General features: G+C 46.4%; 1 protein-coding gene across 29 annotated transcripts in view; it reads left to right on the top strand.

The window, feature by feature from the left end:
* Positions 1–18967, top strand: part of SCRIB (scribble planar cell polarity protein) — a 122301-nt gene that overhangs the window by 53779 nt on the left and 49555 nt on the right. For all 29 annotated transcript variants that reach the window (XM_072851672.1, XM_072851654.1, XM_072851649.1 and 26 more), the window contains exons 17-25: positions 881–970; positions 1569–1646; positions 3746–4060; positions 4540–4620; positions 10227–10484; positions 10743–10853; positions 14324–14500; positions 14947–15063; positions 18390–18578. In XM_072851672.1, the coding sequence (XP_072707773.1) occupies positions 881–970; positions 1569–1646; positions 3746–4060; positions 4540–4620; positions 10227–10484; positions 10743–10853; positions 14324–14500; positions 14947–15063; positions 18390–18578 (1416 nt within the window). The remainder of the gene's footprint in view (positions 1–880; positions 971–1568; positions 1647–3745; positions 4061–4539; positions 4621–10226; positions 10485–10742; positions 10854–14323; positions 14501–14946; positions 15064–18389; positions 18579–18967) is intronic.

The raw sequence follows: 18967 nt of genomic DNA, 5'->3' as shown, positions 1-18967 counted from the left end.
TCCAGGAGTCTGTGTACATTTCTGTCACTTACTTCACCAGCTCCTTGGTCCTTGGCCCTGACAGATCCCTGAGAGAGTCCTATCTATCCCATTCCCTTCCCTGTATCCTACCACATGCTCCCTGTCTTCCTTCTCATGGCTGGGGCAACGTGAACAGTTTATGCTGGTGTCCTGAATACAAGCAATTTCAGTTCAAGTTTGACCAAAAGTTTTGCTATTGGAAGTGGGCTTAATTTGGTACGTAGAGGTGGGAGATAGGAAGGAGAAGAGACTTCTGAATTGCACAGCTACAATCCTGAGCCTGCCTGTGCAGAGGGGAGAAGAGGAGGGAGCCAGCTGGACAAAGCAGATGGCTTTTCTGGAATCATGCATTGATTTCCATCAATAGAGCAAAGCCAAGTATCTGTCCAGGGTATTCTTGAAGAGGTGCCATTCTTGTTACTGCATGCTACGTTGGGGTGACCCTCAATCTCCCAGTAGCTGTATGGAATTACACCCCAAAGGGAGACATGTGGTAGAGCTGGGCTGTGATGTGAACACTATCGCTGTTTCTTTATCCAGTCCCATCCCACTGCTGCTCAGTTTACTTTGTGGTGGACATCTTTTTCCGATGTGTTCATTACAGGCAAACTGACTCTTGGTCGTGAGATATGGTTCAGGACTCATCTGTGAAAAAGGATTTGTTTGTTTAAACATATTGTGACTTTGGTGCCTCTGAGGCATGGATACCACAGCTTATGCAAATATGTGAGCAGATGCATGCAGATAAAGTTTATACTCTTGTGCTTATTCTTTAAGTAGTCATCCCTTGCTCTTCAAGATGTTTTGGGCATTCTCCTGGCTTGCACTGACCTGTTACCTGTGTCCATTCTGCTTCCAGTTGACACTGACTATCGTGCGGCAGACGGGGGGGCTGGGCATCAGCATCGCAGGGGGCAAGGGCTCCACCCCCTATAAGGGTGATGATGAGGTAAGACCCTGGACTGTATAATTATTGAAGCACCCACTTTCAGGGACTCATTCTCTGTAGCTGGAGGTTGGATGTCCGTATGTATCAGCTTTGTGGCTGGGCTGGGCTTTCAGAGCAAGGTGGGAGCAGCCCACAACCCACCCCGAAGCAGGAGGCTGGCAGGGCTGAGCAGGCTCTTGTCTCTGGAGCACTTGTTGTACCTTCCTGCTGCTGACCACAGAGAGCAGCAGTGAGAACAGCTGTTTCTTTCCCATCTGTGTCCTGATGTACAGGACTCGCAAGGCAAAGAGTATGGGGTTGTATTCCACACATGTGGCGGCATCAGCTGCGTCATGTTCTCGTCCCACTGGAAAAGGATTAAAGTGTCATCCCCTTTTCCCTTTTGTCACCTGTGGGGTAGCCCTGCAGTGGGATTTCTTTCCCCTTTCTACCAGCTCCTGAATGGGGTGATGTCGCTGTCCTGTCCTCACATCCAGGGTACAGGATTGGCGAGGGATTTCCCCTTTCCCTTACGTTGAACGGGGTAGAGTGGTTTCTCTACACTTTGGAGGGTTGAAGAATGGGCTCCACCTCTTCTAACAAGTAGTTTTGTTTCCAGGGCATCTTTATTTCCCGTGTGTCAGAAGAGGGTCCTGCAGCTCGTGCAGGGATTCGTGTTGGGGACAAGCTTCTGGAGGTAAGAACCTGGCTACTGTGAAGAAGTAAATGCTTCTAATGACTTGAGAGTGGAGGGAGAAATATGGTTTGGTATTTATTTGCATCGCGCTAGTTTGTAGGCCAAATTAAGCATCAGGAGCTGTGCAAGAGCAAAACAAAATTCCCCTGGCTCAAAGAGTTGATTGTTTAATTCACATTACCTTTAATCTTTTGCTGCTTTGTAAGGACAGAAATTGCTCCTGTGTTCACTCTCCTCCAACTCTGAAGTGTTGCATGACCCACATGGGAAGAAACACTCAGCAGTGTGTGCCCACATCCCCAACAGGCTCACCAGCTGGCCTTTACACATCTGCTTTCCTGTGTGGGACCTTGTAAGATAACTTCTTAACCATGGAGCCAGCCATATGCCATACTTGCCTGTCTTCAAATTATTTTAAAACATGATGGATCATACAGGATTGAGATGCACTTGAGGAAGGATTGATTGCACTATGGAGGGAATAGTACTAGACAGAGATCAGAGGAATAAGTGGTCTGTATTTGGGGCACTGGCCTGTGTTTGTGCGATCTGGTGTGGATCTGGTGCAATCTAGGTATCTCATGCACTCTTACTCACTGTAGCCTACATATTAGCCGTGGAGGCCCGGGCATTTGCCTGAGTAGATGTTCCAGTCTTTCTCACCACTTACCTGGCATTGATCATGGTAGAAGTCAAGTAAGTGCTATATGGTTCTGTAACTAGAAGTTTTTATATTGCTTCATGAGAAAAACTTGATTCTGGAATTTCAGAAGTTACCTTGTTCACTTCTGCAGTTATCATAGGATTGTCTTGATAATTCCATGAAGTCCAAAAAGGAATATGCATTTGATCTAGCCGGGCCTCTTGTGTGTTTTAGGGCCTTAAGTGTCACTGAGCATCCTTGTGCTGCATGCATCATACTGCATTTTGCTGCAGAATGACTTCCAAAAGGGAGTCAGATCTTGAAGATTTTGAGAGATGAATGATTATTCCCTTTCCCAGCAGTTAAATTCATGGCATCTTACTATTTCATATAAAGTAGGTCCCTCCTCAGTTACAGCTTTGGGAAAAGACTGGTTTTTTCTCACTTCTGATTCACTTCCCATGATGCCCATTCATCTATGCCTCCTGCAAGGGTGGATGTACCCTCACAACATAACTCAGATATTTGTTGTATTCCTTCTAAAAGACTGCGTTATGTCCACAAGTAAGACGTGGCTGAGGCACATCAGACTTGGGTTCCGTCCTTATTGTCTCTGAATTGTAAGGAATACCTCGTTACCGCTAGAGTAGGGATACAGAGCATTGCTTGGTAATGAAGGCCATGATGGGAAGAAACCCTCAATGCCATGAAGTGGAGGAAATAGATTTGAACATCTAGTTTTCAGGCTGAGAGCCAGGCAATCTTTCCTGTAAGTGTGTCTTAATATGAAATGAGGTAGCTGCTATGAAAAGAAGATTCTTCAGCTTCATGGGCCCCCACTTTGTATTTCCTCAGTCTTCTGATGTGGTAGTACTTTTTTTCTGAAATCAGGGAAGCAAGAGTGGAGGGAATCAGGTTGCTTCCCTGAGAGCTGCACAACCTGGTGTCCTCCCTGCAAGTACTTTACTAGTTTTGCATGGAGGGGAAGGAAATGAGTGTTTCAGGGTATGAGGAGGTAGATGTCCTTCTTCAAGGTGAACAAGAAGTTATGTTGACCTGAGTTGTACTGAGATTTGTTAGGGGAGATAGTTCTGGTGAGTGGTTATCTGCCTGGGAGTTTGTTGCCTGCAGGGATGATACAGGTGATAGGGAAGTTGGAGCTCCCTGTGGGGGGAGAATTCCTCTGAAAGGGCCTTTACTGTGCTTGGCAGGGGCTGCCCTGGCCTGGGACAGGCAGCATGGGAGCCTCCTGTGCTGTGCGAGTGCAGGGAAGCTCCCTTGCAGGCAGCAGGTGAGGTCTGGGTACCCCTGTGGGAACAAGGTGTCGACCCAGCTCTGCAGGGGATGAGCTGTGCTTCCGTTGGGCAGCAGTTGCTAAGGCTGGAGCTGTCTGTGCAGCTGTTGGAAGAACTCCCCATGGAGGTTAAGGGTGGTGCCTGGCTCTGTCTGTCCCCAGGTGAATGGCGTGTCCCTGCACTGTGCTGAGCATCACGTGGCGGTGGAAGCTCTGCGTGGATCAGGAAGCTCTGTCTCCATGACAGTTCTGCGGGAGCGGATGGTGGAGCCAGAGAACGCCATCACTGTTACACCGCTGCGCCCTGAGGATGACTACAGCCCTCGTGAGAGGCGAGGTGGTCTACGCTTCCCAGACCGACCTGGGGGAGCACCCCCCACAGAGAGATATTCTACCTGTCTTATGCGCAATGAGAAGGGCCTGGGCTTCAGCATTGCTGGTGGCAAAGGCTCCACACCCTACCGGGCTGGTGACACGGTCAGTAATTATTCCCTGGGAAGGAAGGTGCTTGATCCCTGAGTCTCGGCACTACTTGCAGGAGCAGCGCAGGGTCTTCCTCACCCATGGGCACGCAGCAGTGCAGTAAAGCCCTGGGCTGGTGGGCCAGGTGGGCTCTGAGAGACAGAATCTACTCTCAAGTTGGGGAAGGAGAGAAGTTCAGAAGCTGGGCTCACAATCCCTGCCAGTGACATTTAATCTTGCTGCTGTCCTCGTGACATATATTCTGGGCTTTCGGCCACATGAAGGCTTTGCTGCAGCTGGAGGTTTTGCAGGTGGCTCTAGAAGCAGAAGAGGGTTTGTGTGGAATGAGGAACAAATGGGAAGTGCCAGGGCAGGGGAGGGGTCTGCAAAGGGGAAGGGGCTGAGACCTGCCTGGTGTCCAGGAACGATTCTGGAAAGCCAAGCCCTGGTGAGGGGAAGCATAGGCTGCTCTGACCTTTCTGACTGTGTTTCAGGGGATCTTTATCTCACGGATTGCAGAGGGTGGTGCAGCCCATCGGGACGGGATCCTGCATGTAGGAGATCGGGTCATCTCGGTGAGTGTGGGTGTGCAGGGAAGGGGTCTGACTTGGCTCCCTGCCCTTCCTCATACAGAGGCTGTTTTTCTGCCATTGAAGCTGGATTTTGGGGATTGTTTTTTCAGCTCCTGGGCCTTCTGGGAGAGCATTTAATCTTGGTGGTTCTACCCCTGCCTGTGACTGGTGGTGGGTGCAGTTAATGCCTCCCCTTTCCCCAAGCGCTGCATGAGAGCTCTTCCCACGGGAATGACATGTGGCAGTCCAGGCTGTACTGGAGAGAGATGATACAACAGCACTGCCCTAGCCTGGTGTCCCTCCAGAGCCTTGTAGGACAGCCTCGGAGGGCTCTGCCACAGCACGGTGTGTGGGGAGGGAAGCCCTTTGGGGCACAGGTGACTGGCTCCCTGCGGAGAGCAGGGTGGCAGGGGTCAGCGTAGGCTGAAGTGGAGGGAAGCTGCCTCAGGATGGTGTGGAGCTGGGCAGGGCATACCACAGTGCTTCCCCCTGCTTTTATTTGAAGCTCCGGCCCCAGTTTCCCTTCCTATTTGTGCCAGTGGTATGGATCTCACTGCTGCCTCTAACCTCAAGTCTCTCTGCCTAATGTGTCACTTGCTCCCCCTCCTGCGGGGAGAGTCTGCTGCGTCTCCTGACCCTCTTCCCAAGCTCGCATGCTGCCTCCGAGTGAAAGCTCCTGCATCCTGGTGCTGGTGGTGGGTTTCTGATCCAGCTGTTGTGGTAAGAGCACGTGTTACCACAGAGCTGGCGTGAGTAAACACTGATACAGCCTTGTCAGTGCTGGCTTCTGTCTGCTCTATCCCTAGGCTGGGGGCTGTGTTGTATTTGCTCTGGCACAAAATTTTAGTGGAGCTCTGACCCAGGTCTGACATTCGTATCTTGGCAGGAGACTTGAACTGGTACAGCATCTCTTCCTCCTTGCTAGTGCTCCTCCCTCCTCCCAAAATCAAGCCCTGACCCTGATTGTTGCCAGATAGCCTAAATTATTTTGGTTTTGCTCATCTTTTGATGCTGCACTGGTACAGAGGCATGACTGAGAGGCGTAATTGCAGGCACACAGCCTATCATGTGGTGTTGATTTGCTCTACCTGTGGCAAGAAGGAAACACAAGATCTCAGAATAGAGTCAAAAGTCAAATCTGCCTCCACCCCCCATTAGCAGCTCTATTTATATCTGTGGGCAGCTTCATAGGAAAAGCAGATCTAATTCCCTAGTAATAGCTTGCAGTGTCTTCAGACTGCAATGTACAGGCTCAGGGCTTACAGAACTCAGGGCCTTTGTTAGATTTTAATGTGGATGAAGGCCTTGCTGTCATTAGTTCTCTGACACACCTCGCTGCAATGATGAGTGCAGTGTTATTGCATAGGCAGGAAATATGTCCATGCTTGAGAGCCTGGTCCTCTGCTCTCAAGGATGTTACCTATGCTGAAGTGTACGTAGTCATAAAAGGTTTGGTGCTGAGCATCAGGTTTATCTCAAATCTTGTGCTCAGTTATGATGAAAGCAGGAACAAATTATTATCTTCCAGCGGAACACTTACCTAGTCTGGACTATTCACATAACTTCTGTGCCTTCCAGCAAGTGTCTGACTGTCGCTTCTCCAGCAGCCACGCCTCCTGGCAGCAGTTGCCATTCTGCCTTTCCTGCTTGTGGGGTTCACTGCTAAGTATGATATCCACGTAGTGGTAGTGTTACATCCTGAGGCCTCTCATATCTTCTTGGTGATATTTGTCCTCGAGAATATCTGCTTGCTGTAAGAGATGCATGAGCAGCTGTGTGAGTTTTGCTCCATCTCTGGTTGAAATCTGGTGCTAGGTTAGAGTTGTGAGGCTGCCCTGGCCCAGTGATACTGATGCTGAGAGAGTGTCTGTTCACTTCAAAGCTGTGCCCGCATAGCATCGCATAAATTCCCCGTTTACCGCAACTCTTCTGAAGCAGTGGTTGCCCGTTTTTATTGGAAAGCTTTTAAGGATATGATGATTCCTGGGATGTGCAGTGCAGGTTGCATGTGTTCCCCGGTATCTGCATGGGGAAAGCAGGAGGGTCCTCATTAGGATACAGGCAGTTTCATAGGTCCAGCAGGCAGAAGCCTGTTTCCAAAGCCAGAGTCTCCTAGTCATGCCTCAGTTCTCACTTTGACAAAGAATTTTTGTTTTCTTAGGAAAAGAAATACAGCACAGCTTTGTACTCTTCCCCTGTGCTCTAAATCGTCCTGGACTTCTCTGCAGGGGAAGGACTGGGATAGCTCCTTTTACTTTCTTAAGGGAGCTTTGAGTACATGGATTGAAGAGCCCAGCCTCGATCTCTCTTCAAAGTTAACACCCCACAAAACTCACCAGTGATTGACTACTAACTCTCCAGCTTTCCCCATATTCTAGTGTGTCTTGAGAGTCATGACAGGCATCTTGAGAGTCATTTTGGTAGTGGGAGACATGGGGCGGGGAGCTGCAAGGGGAGAATGTTGGAGAGTTTGAATCGTGGGATGGGAATCTAGCAGGGAGGGTGCAGGATTGGGAGCAGTGGCTAAGGGCAGCTAGTCTTTTGGGATAGAACTGGGAGTAGACTGAAGAAAACTGATTCTGGGGGAGATTTAGGACAGTAGTAGCAGCAAGTGACACATGGTGGTCCTAATGAGAGCAGTCTGATCACTAAGAAATTTGCCAATTTGCCAGAGTAATATAACTCCCTGACACACAGAAAAATGTGTGGAGCTGGGAAAGGACAGATGACACTCTTTCCCTTCCTCTGGGCACGTAGATAGCTGAACTGCACTGGTTGGTCTTTTTCTCTTGCTAAGCAGAGACATGGCAATACAGGCCACTGAAAACTAGCTGTCCAAAAGCTGGGAAGGCATCATGAGGTAATGGAGAAGTTAATGAGGAAAATGCCATCAAGGGCTGTTATATATGATATACCTCTGACTCAGGGGGTTCCTGTGTCATGTTCACTAGTCTGGGGAAGTACCACTGTATACTTTTGGTCTGACCAAGTCTGACCATTCTCATCTTCTTGTGAGTGGCAGAAAAATAATAGAGGGGAATGTGTGAAGTCAAGAGTGTATGCTGCTACAGCAGGTCTGTCTGTGGAGTATGTTGGGCCTTGATCTGGTGATAAGAACCTAAGGGCCAAGTCTCTTCTGCATGTCATCTTTGTTAAAAATTGGTGTATCTGGCAGATGGGAGGACCCAAGGGGATCCTCCCTTCCCAGTCCACTGGACACAAGGCTGCCACTTTTCCCCATTCCCAGGTCCAGCCATCAGGAAGGCTAAGTGCAGATTCCAAAGATGAAACACACTGCAGACATGGCTGGCCATAGATTTACACAGACAAGAAGGGGGGCAGTACCTTTACAGGTACACACATAAACACAAAACAGTCCTCATAGGGCATGAACAACACAGACAACTTAACCCTGTTCCTACCCTCTGGCTAATCAGGTTTAAGGTTTGCTAGTGGAACATGCACATATAGTCCCTCACTCAACTCACATAAATATTCATGTTTGCAGGTCTCTTCAGTCTCTGGCCCAAGCGTCAAGTTCTTCAAGGCTCTTTGGTCAGACCCTGAGCCTTTTATTCAGTTTCTGGGCCAGCTGTTGGGTCTTTCCACGATTTGGGTTCCTACTTGCTGGCTAGTCCAACCTGAATTTTACTAGTAGATCTTGCACACATACCCAGAATAGAGAGCAAACTCGCACAGTAAATACAAACAGAGTTTGATAAAAAGATAGAGCAGACTATGGTGATCAGGCACAGGGCTTGGCCAGACAAGCATACTGACCAGCAGACTGCTTGCGTGTGATCTGCCTCTTTTATTCTCCACCCTCTCTGTTTTCCCATGCTTGTTCCTCCCCTCTCCTCCTTGGCCACTCCTCTTTCCCACCTGTGATCCTTCTGCTAAACATCCCATAATAAGTTTTGCACATTCCCACAATTGCCCTTAAAACTTCCTGTAGCAAGTTTGCTCTTTCCCGTGAGAGCTGTTCTGATAACCCATGTTAATCTTGATTTCCTCTGCATATTGATTACCACGTTTTTGGTTGCACTTCTTTAATGTTACCATTTGAGTGATTCCTTTAATGATCCATCCATGAGTGTCTTGAGTCTTGTCTCTGTTATCTGCATTTCATTAAGGTTTGTGCACCTGTATGTTTAATTTATTCTCTTTCCTGCTTATTGCTTTGTCTCTTATGCTCAGCAGCCATTACCCAGGTACCTTTACATCCTTCCTCTTCCTGCATGCATGTGCAAGCTGGCATGCCTTCACATCCATCTGTTCATCCTCTGTAGTTGGTGCCAAAGGTGTCCCTTTGGGGACAATCCTCTGAATAGAGGAGATGCTGTGGGGCTGAGAGTTTCCTGTTTGTGTCCAACACAGCATAGGGCTGTCTTGCCTATCTTCTTCCATGTCGTAAGGGGAGTAGCACACTTGACTGTGGATGGGATGGGGCAGGTCGGGTGAGGGTGGTGGTGGTGTTTACGGAGGTTCTGGACAAAGCCTTGTCAGACTATGTGCAGTCAGCTTTGTCCAGAAACTGCTTTCTTGGAAGGAGCTGGGGAGTAACTATAATGTTTCTAGGAATCAGACAGTGAGGAATCGGGCTACAAAATCCAGTTGCTGTGGCTGTTACAAAGTCACGTTCTTATTTTGTAGCTGATCAAACTCCATCTTAACAGCTGGTTTTTTCATGTCCTCATTGTTCATTTTGGAAAGCTTTTCCAGAACCTAAGGACTAGAAACCTGTTAATTTTCAGCTTCAACTTTTTAATGGCAAGTTTTGTCTTTTTGGTAGTGTTCTTCTAGCTTAGCTGTCCTCTCAATATTCTGTCCCTCATACATTCATGGAGAACAGTCGCATCCTTTCTGGTCCTTTGTGTTTCTAGGCAAGCTGTTTTAAATCTTAATTTTGTAGGAAAGGCTCTCTGTTCCCCTGCCTGTCATAGCAGCTTTTCTCTGCACATCTTGTTAACTTATGTCAGATAATTTTTTTGTGTGTGAAGGATGAGAATAGTATACAGTTTTTTTCAGATGAGTTCTCTTCAATGCCTTGTATGAATGACATTGCTGCTTCCCTGTATGTACTGGAAGTACCTCTTTGTCTGAAGCATTATATCTTTAACTGGTACCACAAGACGACCCATTCCTTTAATGCAACCTCTTGGGCTTCTTTTGTTGTGACCCAGTAGGAAAGCTGGAATGCAAAGCCAAGAAGGAGTGATGGGTACTCTCCTGGTAATGTCGAGCCACAACATAGTCCGGGCAATAGCTAGGTTTGTAGTGCTCCAGGAGGTGGGGCATCGTACTTGGTCATATGGTCCCCTGGAGCATCACTGATGCTGTTAGGGCTTGGAGGTGTACAGGGAAGGTGGGAAAGGGGCTGGTAAGCTGTCTAGGAAGAGGATTGTGGTCAGGTGGGAATGAGCAGGTGCCTGTCTCTCTTTGCCGGATAGGAAGGAGTGGGGTAAGTTACAAAGTGCTTTGAGGAACAGGCTTTTGAGAAGGGGCAGTGTTCCAGCAGAATGGGGTCCCTTAGGGTGCTTGGCTAAGTGCTTAAAATGACAGGGTGTACTCGGGTGATGGTCTGACACTGAGTTTGCGGGTTGTTCTAGATCAATGGGGTAGACATGACAGAAGCCAGGCATGATCAGGCAGTAGCGCTGCTTACCGCATCCTCCCCCACCATCGTGCTGCTGGTAGAGAGAGAGGGTGCAGAGCAGCTCAGCGAGGGAGACTCACCAGGTGTGCCACGAGTGCGCATGCACTCCCCACCACCGCCTCCCAGCCATGGGGAGAGCCCACCGGAGGAGACGCCTTCGCTGCAAAGGAACCATCTGTCTAAAGGCCTGGAGGATCAATATCCCATTGAGGTGAGTCTGTCTGTTGGAATATGGGATAGTGTAATCTTGGGTATTTTTCATTTGAAAAATTGGTAGTCTGATGAGGGCTGGCCCACTGTGTTATTGGGGCATTGAGAAGTAATGGGGAGCCCCCTTGTCCTGTGGGTACTTACCTTGTGCTTATGCAAAACATCCCTGACTCTATGTTTTTCATTGTTTGTTGTCCTTATGGGGACCCTTATTCCTTAGTCCCTTATTCCCTTTGACTCTGCTTCTTGTTCCCTCAAGGAAATTCACCTTGTAAAAGCAGGTGGTCCCCTGGGACTCAGCATCGTAGGAGGCAGTGACCATTCAAGCCATCCATTTGGGATTCATGAACCAGGTGTCTTCATTTCAAAGGTAAAGTCCTGTGTGAGCAGCCTAGCAGTGGACACTCCTGAGCTGTTTAATTATTGGGGTGAAGATGAAGGATTTTGATGCAAGAGTCTGGGAAGTACAGTATAGATTTTAAAAAAAATGGGATGGGGGAGGGATGCATGCATATGTAAAGAGTTAGCTTATACTAGACATACTGCTGCTGTTGTAGAAATCTAAATGGCATGTAAAAGCCTGCAAACCTGTATAATTCATGCTGAACTGTTTGGGCAGAGTTAGCTTTTGAAATTGCTGAGCTTATGTTAGCTTTTAATGAATCCTGGAAAGGTGCAAGCATTTCGGAAAACCAGTCATTACTCAGAAAGTGTTAGTGGGATGAATGTGTAACTGCAAGGAAAAACAGAAGTGCTTTTCTGCATTTAGGCCAGTGTCCTTCAACCCAACATTCTCTTTCCAGCAGTGGCATTAGCTGATGCTATTTAGAGCCAGCACACAAGCCAGCCACTTGCTGCAGCTCATTCCCTTCGCAATCCTGCACATCCACACTCATTGGATTAGGGATGTTAGAGAGGACTTCCCTGCCTAGCCCTTTCTGCATCCATACGTCTCTTGTCCCTTAGACATGCTGAATCTGTCTCCTCTAACACCCATGGCTGCAAGTCCCAGAACATCATTACCTGTCACCTGAAGAAGGAGTCTTTGATCTGCTTTAAACTGATGTCCCACTGGTTACACTGTATTGCCACTTTGGTAAACAGAAGTCCTGTATTCACCTTATGCACTACCTTCAGTGTTGTAAACCTTATTCATTCTCCTTCCTCAGCTTTCTCTCCAGAGTTGTGGCCTTCATTTCTTCTTGCAAGGTGCTGCTCCATCCCCTCATTATTTTAGTTGCCTTTCTCTCAACCTTCTGTAACCCCACTATGTCCTTCTCAAGATGTGGCATCACAGGATCATTCAAGTTGGAAGGGACCTGCAGAGGTGATTTGATCTCACTGAAAGCACAGGGCTAGCCTAGATCAGCTTGCTGAGGGCCTTGTCTAGTCAAGTTCTGAGTATCACCAAAGACAGAGATCTCACAGCCTCTCTGGGCTCCTCTTCCAATGTTTAACTACTATTATGGTGAACATTTTCTTCCTAATATCTAGTCAGCATTTTCCTTGTTCCAACTTGGATCCCTTGCCTCTCTCCCTGTACTACAGTGTACCTTTGAGAAGAGCCTGGCCTCTGTTTTCTCTGTACCATTGTGTTAGGTAGTTGAAGACAGCAGCAACATCCCCTTTAGCTTTCTGTTCTCAAGAATGAAAAACCCCAGGTCTCTCTGCCTCTCTTTGTACAATGTATTCTCTACACCCCTGTTCATCTTCTTGGCCCTCTGCTGCACTCATTCCAGTTTATCAGTGTCTGTCTTGTACTCCAGATGCAACATCACAAGCACTGATTAGTGGGGAATGATCCCTTCCCTCACCTCACTGGTTACGCCTTCCACTGTTGCAAGGGCACACTGCTGACTTAGCTGTCTTTCACAGTATACTGGATCCAAGCCTCTGGCTAGCAACAAGCTGCCTGAAACAGCAAGTCTGTTTGACAGATGTGTGCCTCTGTCCCTTGCAGAAATGGTTTCCAGTAGGTTTCACCTGACGCTTCCTGTTGGTGCTGACATGTGGTACATTCTGGGATGGCTCCAGTGCCGCCTCCTGTGTAGTTTGTTTCTCCTCATCTGCTACAAGGCACTAGACCTATTTTTCAGATGCGTGTCAGTAGAGAAAAGGACTCTTCCCTCTGTGGCCAACAATCCCAAGCTCCCAGCCTTCCCCAGCTTGGGAGCCTCTGCTGTTTGTTTAAGCATAGCCCCTAGCTGACTCTTCTTCCGTACAATGTGGGATTTGGACTCTTCTCTCTCCAGAGTTTCTGCAAAGAGCCTGTTGCTTTCCTGTTCATTTTCACTGACACTATCCAGTATGCTCATCTCATCCTGTAGCTTCTTCACCTGCCAGCTCGGCACCTTGATCAGAGCACACCTTCCACTGGTGAGGCCACCACCAGCCTCAGGGAGAGGTCCCAGGCACTCCCTGTAGCCCAACACCCTGAAAGCTGTATCCTTCCTCTAAAGCACTGGGGGTACTCTGACTGGTGCTGGGGACCTTACCCTGTGGCATGTCACCATGATCCTTGCAGAGTTGGCATGATTTCTGAGTCCCCTTCTGCTCTGCCTTTTTGGGAGCAGAGAAATGAACAGTCCTGGAGATGTGGGTGGTTCTGTCTGTCTTGGTCTCAGTACCCTTTCTGATGATGCCCAAAATTTTGTTGGCTTTTTTTTGTCTCTTCCTGCATGTGGAGCCCATGATTTCAGAGAACATGCAAAAATGTCTTTAGGAACTTTCCTGAGTTACTGTTTCTGAGTTCAGTGTTGTGTGTGCATGGTTTAAGGTGTTTTTCCATAGACTCATTGTCTGTGCTGAAGGTCATGCCATGTCTTTTTGTCCAGTTTTCTTGACCCCTTTTGAAGTTACCCACCACCAGGGTGGTATTTGTCTGCTCAGAACAGCAGAGTATCATCTGCAGACCTGGAGATTTCACTGTTCACTACCTTTTTCAGGTCACAGATGGACTTGCTGAATAACACCAGTCCCGCACCAATCCCTCAGGCACCCCACCAGTGAATCTTTTGTGTCCTGAGCAGCAGCTGTCCAGCCCTGCCCTTTGTTTCCTCTCCTTTAACCAGCTTTCAGTCCATTAAGATGGCCTTTCCTCCCATCCAGTGGACACAGCTTCTCTAATAGCTTTTAGGTTCAGACCTTGTCAAGGGCCATTTGGAAGCCCAGAAGTTATGTCTACCAGATTCCTTCCTTCACATGTTCATTGTTTCTCTCACAGTGCTTCAGCAGGGCAATGAGGCAGGATTTGCTTTTGCCAAAGCCAAACTAACTCTTTCCCAACAAACCCTGCTTATCCACCTGCTCACAGATCTTACTCTTTCTTTGCTGACTCTCTTGTTTTACCAGGAATATAAGTTAGGTTTCTTGGTTAGTAACTCTGTAGCTCTCACGATCCCCTCTAGAGCACTTCTTGAGGACTGGAGTTGTACTGACACTGTCAGTCCTGGTACAGTGGCCATTTGTAACGCTAGATGATGCACTTCTGACAACAGCCCTGCAGTTTAACATCTGAGTTCCTTCAGAGTTCTTGTGAGAAAGCTGTCTTCTGGTTACAGTCACAGGCAAAATAATGGAAAAGCTGGCACAGGATTGGTTCAGATGAAAACGCTAATATGAGAATATAAGAACATATCGAATGACACTTCAAAGCAAATCTTACTTCATTCTTTGCCACCGTTCACAGATATGTTACCTCTTGGGGATCTTTGGTTGTAGAGAGAGAATTCAAAACAGGCCTCAGATGATGTTGGAGGATAGCCTAGGGACACAATCAGTGCCTCTCCAAGGAGAGATGGAATTTCCTTCTCTAGTTGTAATATTAATGATTCTTTGTAGGTCATTCCCCGTGGACTGGCGTCTCGCAGTGGGCTCCGTGTAGGGGACAGGATCTTGGAGGTAAATAGTATTGACCTGCGCCATGCTACCCACCAGGAAGCAGTGAATGCCCTGCTCTCCAACACCCAGGAGCTGACGATGTTAGTAAGGCGAGATCCGCCACCACCTGGTATGCAGGTAGGTTCTGAGTAAGAGAACTGGTGGGAATTGCACTCTTCTTTATAGAAGGATCACTTTTGAAGGCAATTTCTTATCTAGCTGGAAGTCTGCGACTAGGATACAACCAAACTTCTGGTTGAAATTTCCTTCTCTTGTGGCAGAATCCAGTCTCTTGTAAGTATATATCCAGTTGAGGACTGTGGAGGGTCTCTTGCCATGCCCATGGTGATACTGTGATCAGAGAATGATCACATTTCATTTCAAAGACCAGACCTGAACAGGAGACAGAAATACAGAAAAGGGCAGAGCCTCATCAAAAGGAATAAACTGTGCCAAATGAGTGAAAGGTCTAATTCAAGTCCTTTTCAGGGTATTTAGAATATGGCCAGTTACTAGGAGTGTTTCCTCAACAATTCCAGTCTGAACTTGACCCAGAAAGAAGGAGACCTTTTCTGTGTTTACAGGAAATATGTATTGAAAAGGCTCCAGGAGAAAAGCTGGGCATCAGCATCCGGGGTGGAGCAAAAGGTCATGCTGGAAATCCATTTGATCCCACTGATGAAGGCATCTTCATTTCTAAGGTACCAGACCACTAACTCTGCAACTTGGTTGCATGCAAGGACTGCTAGGGAAAAGGGTGATCCCTGTGGAATTTGTTTGATATGCTCTCTCCACTTTTCACTGGGTGCATCAATTCTCCTGGAGTATTCTTCACCCTCTGAAGGAGGCGCATCTGTTTCCTTTCACATTTTCTCCTCTACAACAGCTACAAAATTTCTTCTTTAATTTCCTAGGTTTGCTTTTTTTTTTGTCTTGCGTTTCTTCTCTTGCCTTTTTTCCTGTAACATGAATGCATACGTCTTTCCTTTTCCCCTCCATTCCTACTGCTTCCCCCAAGTGCTTGTGGCCTTCTTGCCCACTCAAACATGCATGCTCTTTCCTCCTTTCATCGAAAGCATTATTAATTGCTCACCTTTTGTCCTGTGCCACACACCATGTGTGTAATTTTGGTCCCTTTCCTTTGTAAATGACTGCTTGTGTGCATACTTACTTGTCATGTCACCTTTCCCCAAGAAGTAATGCATATTTTCTTTTCAACAATATACTGTGTATAAGCTTATGCTCCTCCTGACCCTTACCGAAAAGTATTGCCTCTTCTTTCTTGTTAGCAACAGAGCATAGTGATAAGTGGTGTAATTTTTGGTCTTGCTGCTGACCAAAGGGGGACTTTGGATGTTCACATTAGTGTCACTGGTTCCCTCTTTAGCTGGTATGGTAGGGTAAAAACTCTGCTCTAGCTCTAGAGGTCTTAATGATCCTTGCTGGATGGTGGACACTCCATAATTGCCAGTTAACCCTTTCTAATAATTGGCTACTTTCAAAGAAAGGGAATAGTCAGCATTTGTTATTACTTGGATATAACTTAAAAGAGTAAATTCACTCCATCAAAGTAATAGTTGCACATTCAACTGCAATATTTGTAATAGCAGTAGAAGAAAACCTAAGATTATTGTAACCTACAGTTATTTTTAATGATGAGGTTTGTTTTTATCTCCTTCAGTATTACAGCATTTAGAGGTTTGGAATGCTTACAGTTTAGCCCCATTGCAGGATTAGTTTACACATTTCCCCCACCCCCCTTTTTTTTTTAAATAGTTGTTTTAACCTTTGGAGAACCAAAGCACTGAACTTTTCTGCTCTCCCTTCAGCTGTATTATTTCAACTTCATCTCTCTTATCTGTCATAACCAGAGTGTTTTTCCTGCTTCTCTTATTTTGTCTGTATATTTCCAGTAACAGAGAGACAAAGGAGTGATTTTTCTTCTTCCTCCTCTTTGGATGTCTGATTACCACCTTCTTTCTCCTTAGTTTTTCTTAATTTGCATTTCCATTGAGTCCCTTAATTGTCATTTGTTTTAAAAGTTGTAATCTGGTTCTTCCTTTTTAAAACCTTCTTGATGAAGTGTTACAAGTTGAATACCATGAGAAGTATAAATTATATCTACAATTTGAAATTCATGATCTGTCTCAATGGGGATAGCTCAGTGTCCCTCAATGACATATCAATCGTACAGATGACAGTTGGCATTAAGGACATTTTTCTACATTAACTTCACCTCCTCCCATTATTTCTGGGTGTTCTACTGTCACACTTATGCACTTGCTCTCCCTGGAAAAGAAATTGTGAGTACTCGGTCTTTTTCCATTCAGCTGCATGTGACTACTTTTGTGCATGCACACGCACTCACAAACACTTAAATGTTTTCCTTTACAGCCCTGAAGAAATTATGTGTAGGCATGCATGACTCCCCCCCACCCCCACCCCCCGCATGCAGCATTTTTTCTCCTCTTTTTACAGGTACTTAATTAAACATATATCTATTGTTTTTTCTCCAAAACAGCTCTCATAAATCCAATGAACACCCATGCCTTTGGTTTGTTTTGGGGCTTCTTGCCTCTCTGATCCCAGTAATATGTGGTGTGCAGTAGTCCTTTCTTTCTTTCTTTCCTTCCTCTGATGTTACCTGTGCCTCCATCCTACCCTGACAACCAGTCATGCATGTCCTTGCATTCGCCCCACCCAGCAACCAACTTTGTGTGCCCTTGTGCTCTCCTTATTCTCGTCATAGATCTACAGGCTTTGCTTGAGATCCCTGACACTGACATATTCTTTCTGCAAAGCCCTTGTGTAGCACTGGTCATAATTCTGTTTGTAAAGCTTAGTCATGTTGGTTCTTTGGCTTTGAGACTGGGTGTTTGAATTGAAGCTGTTCGTTTGTCTCTGGTGTTCCCAGTGAGGTCTGTCTGTATACTGAATGTACCAAGGTCTTCATTTGATCTAGCTTGACTGCATGTACATCCCATTTTGTTCCAGGCTTTTTGTTTTCCCATTAGAAAAAGTAATGCCCTTTTGGTGATTCTGTTCCTTTCCCTAAGGCACTTTAAGTTGTATCCTGTATTTCTGTCTGGTTCCTGATAGTAGCTTCTCCTATCACCATTGATCAATTTTTTTCTCGCTTCCCCAGCTTGCATATTTCTCCTGAGCCTCATGTTTGCATGTGTTTGGGTTTTGTTTTTTTTTTTTCTTTTCTTTCACTTTGTACCCACAGCAAGTCCTGCAGTCTCTTTTCCCTATTCCAAAGGGGAAAAAAAAACCCAACAACTCCTTGCCTTTACTGCCTTTGTTCTGGTGGCAAAGCATGCACTTTCATTCTCTCCTCAAACATATATGGATGCTTGCACTCTTTAAGAAACTCTGGCCTTCATGTGCCTTATCAATATATTGCATGTAACTGCTTCCCCTGGTGATAGCTTGCGTACATGAGGCAAGTATGAGTTCTTGTGACTTGCTGAGGAAAGAAAATAGGAGTTACACGTTATTTCTCTGAAAGAGAGGATGGAAAATGACAGACATGCGTAATTTGTTATGCCTGTCTCTACCACAAAGACAATGAAAAGTCTTTTGCCTCATTTATCTTTATCCACAAAAATTATCCCTATACTTGCATTTTCTGTCTCTCTCCCAACAAAAAATTATTACACTTTCCTTTCTGTGAGGATAAATCATAGATGCGAGAGCTTTCTTTCTCACCTGCTTCATTGACAAAACAAAAGCAGTTTCTTTCCTTGGGACAACACATTTCAAATACAGATTCTTTTTATCTCCCATAAGAGATTTCTTCCACACCTGTTTCCTCTACCAAACTGTACACGTTCCTCCTTTTCTACCCTCTCCGTAAGCATATATAAGTACTACCAGATGCTTTCCCTGACATGTAGTTGCAGCCTTTTATCCCTGTTTCCTTTGTATGCTGTCCTCTCTCATCCCTTCTTCCTGATGGTCCCCATGCTCTCTAATCTTCTCTTACCTCCTTAGGTGAGATCTTGATTCCCCCCATTTGTTATAGGTGAGCTCCTCTGGGGCTGCGGCCCGGGATGGCCGTCTGAAGGTAGGAATGCGGATCCTGGAGGTGAATCATCAGAGTTTGCTGGGAATGACACATACAGAAGCAGTACAGATACTCCGAAGTGTGGGTGACGCGCTCCTTGTGCTAGTGTGCGATGGCTTTGATCCCAAGGCTGCAGCTGCCATTGAGGTGAGAACTGAAGTGCAGGGTGCCCTCGTAGTGTCCAGTACCACAAGGATCCCACCTCTTTCTTCATAGAAGATTGCTGAATTTTTCCAACCTTTTTCAGTAGATTGTTTTTTTGAGGTCCCAGATTTCAAAGTCTGGTCTCCTGCTATATGAACTGGAGGTGATTGCCAGTTCATAAAAGTAGTAGTCTCTAAAGACTGTCTCTCTTCTGCTGATTACAGAAGTGTTTCACAATATCACTGCACTGGTTAGAAATGTAGTTTTCAAGCTAATCTTCTCCAGGCTATTTATGCCTATTTTTTCTTGTACCAGTGTTATATTTAAAGTAAATTGTCTGTCTGTTTATTGGTGGTTGCCTTTCCTCACAGGGAAACACTTACCCATAGCAA

Source organism: Ciconia boyciana, chromosome 2 (genome assembly GCF_034638445.1).
Source record: "Ciconia boyciana chromosome 2, ASM3463844v1, whole genome shotgun sequence".
Lineage (NCBI taxonomy): Eukaryota > Metazoa > Chordata > Aves > Ciconiiformes > Ciconiidae > Ciconia > Ciconia boyciana.
The sequence above is the reverse complement of the archived record's forward strand: the minus strand, read 5'-3'. Positions and strand labels throughout refer to the sequence as shown.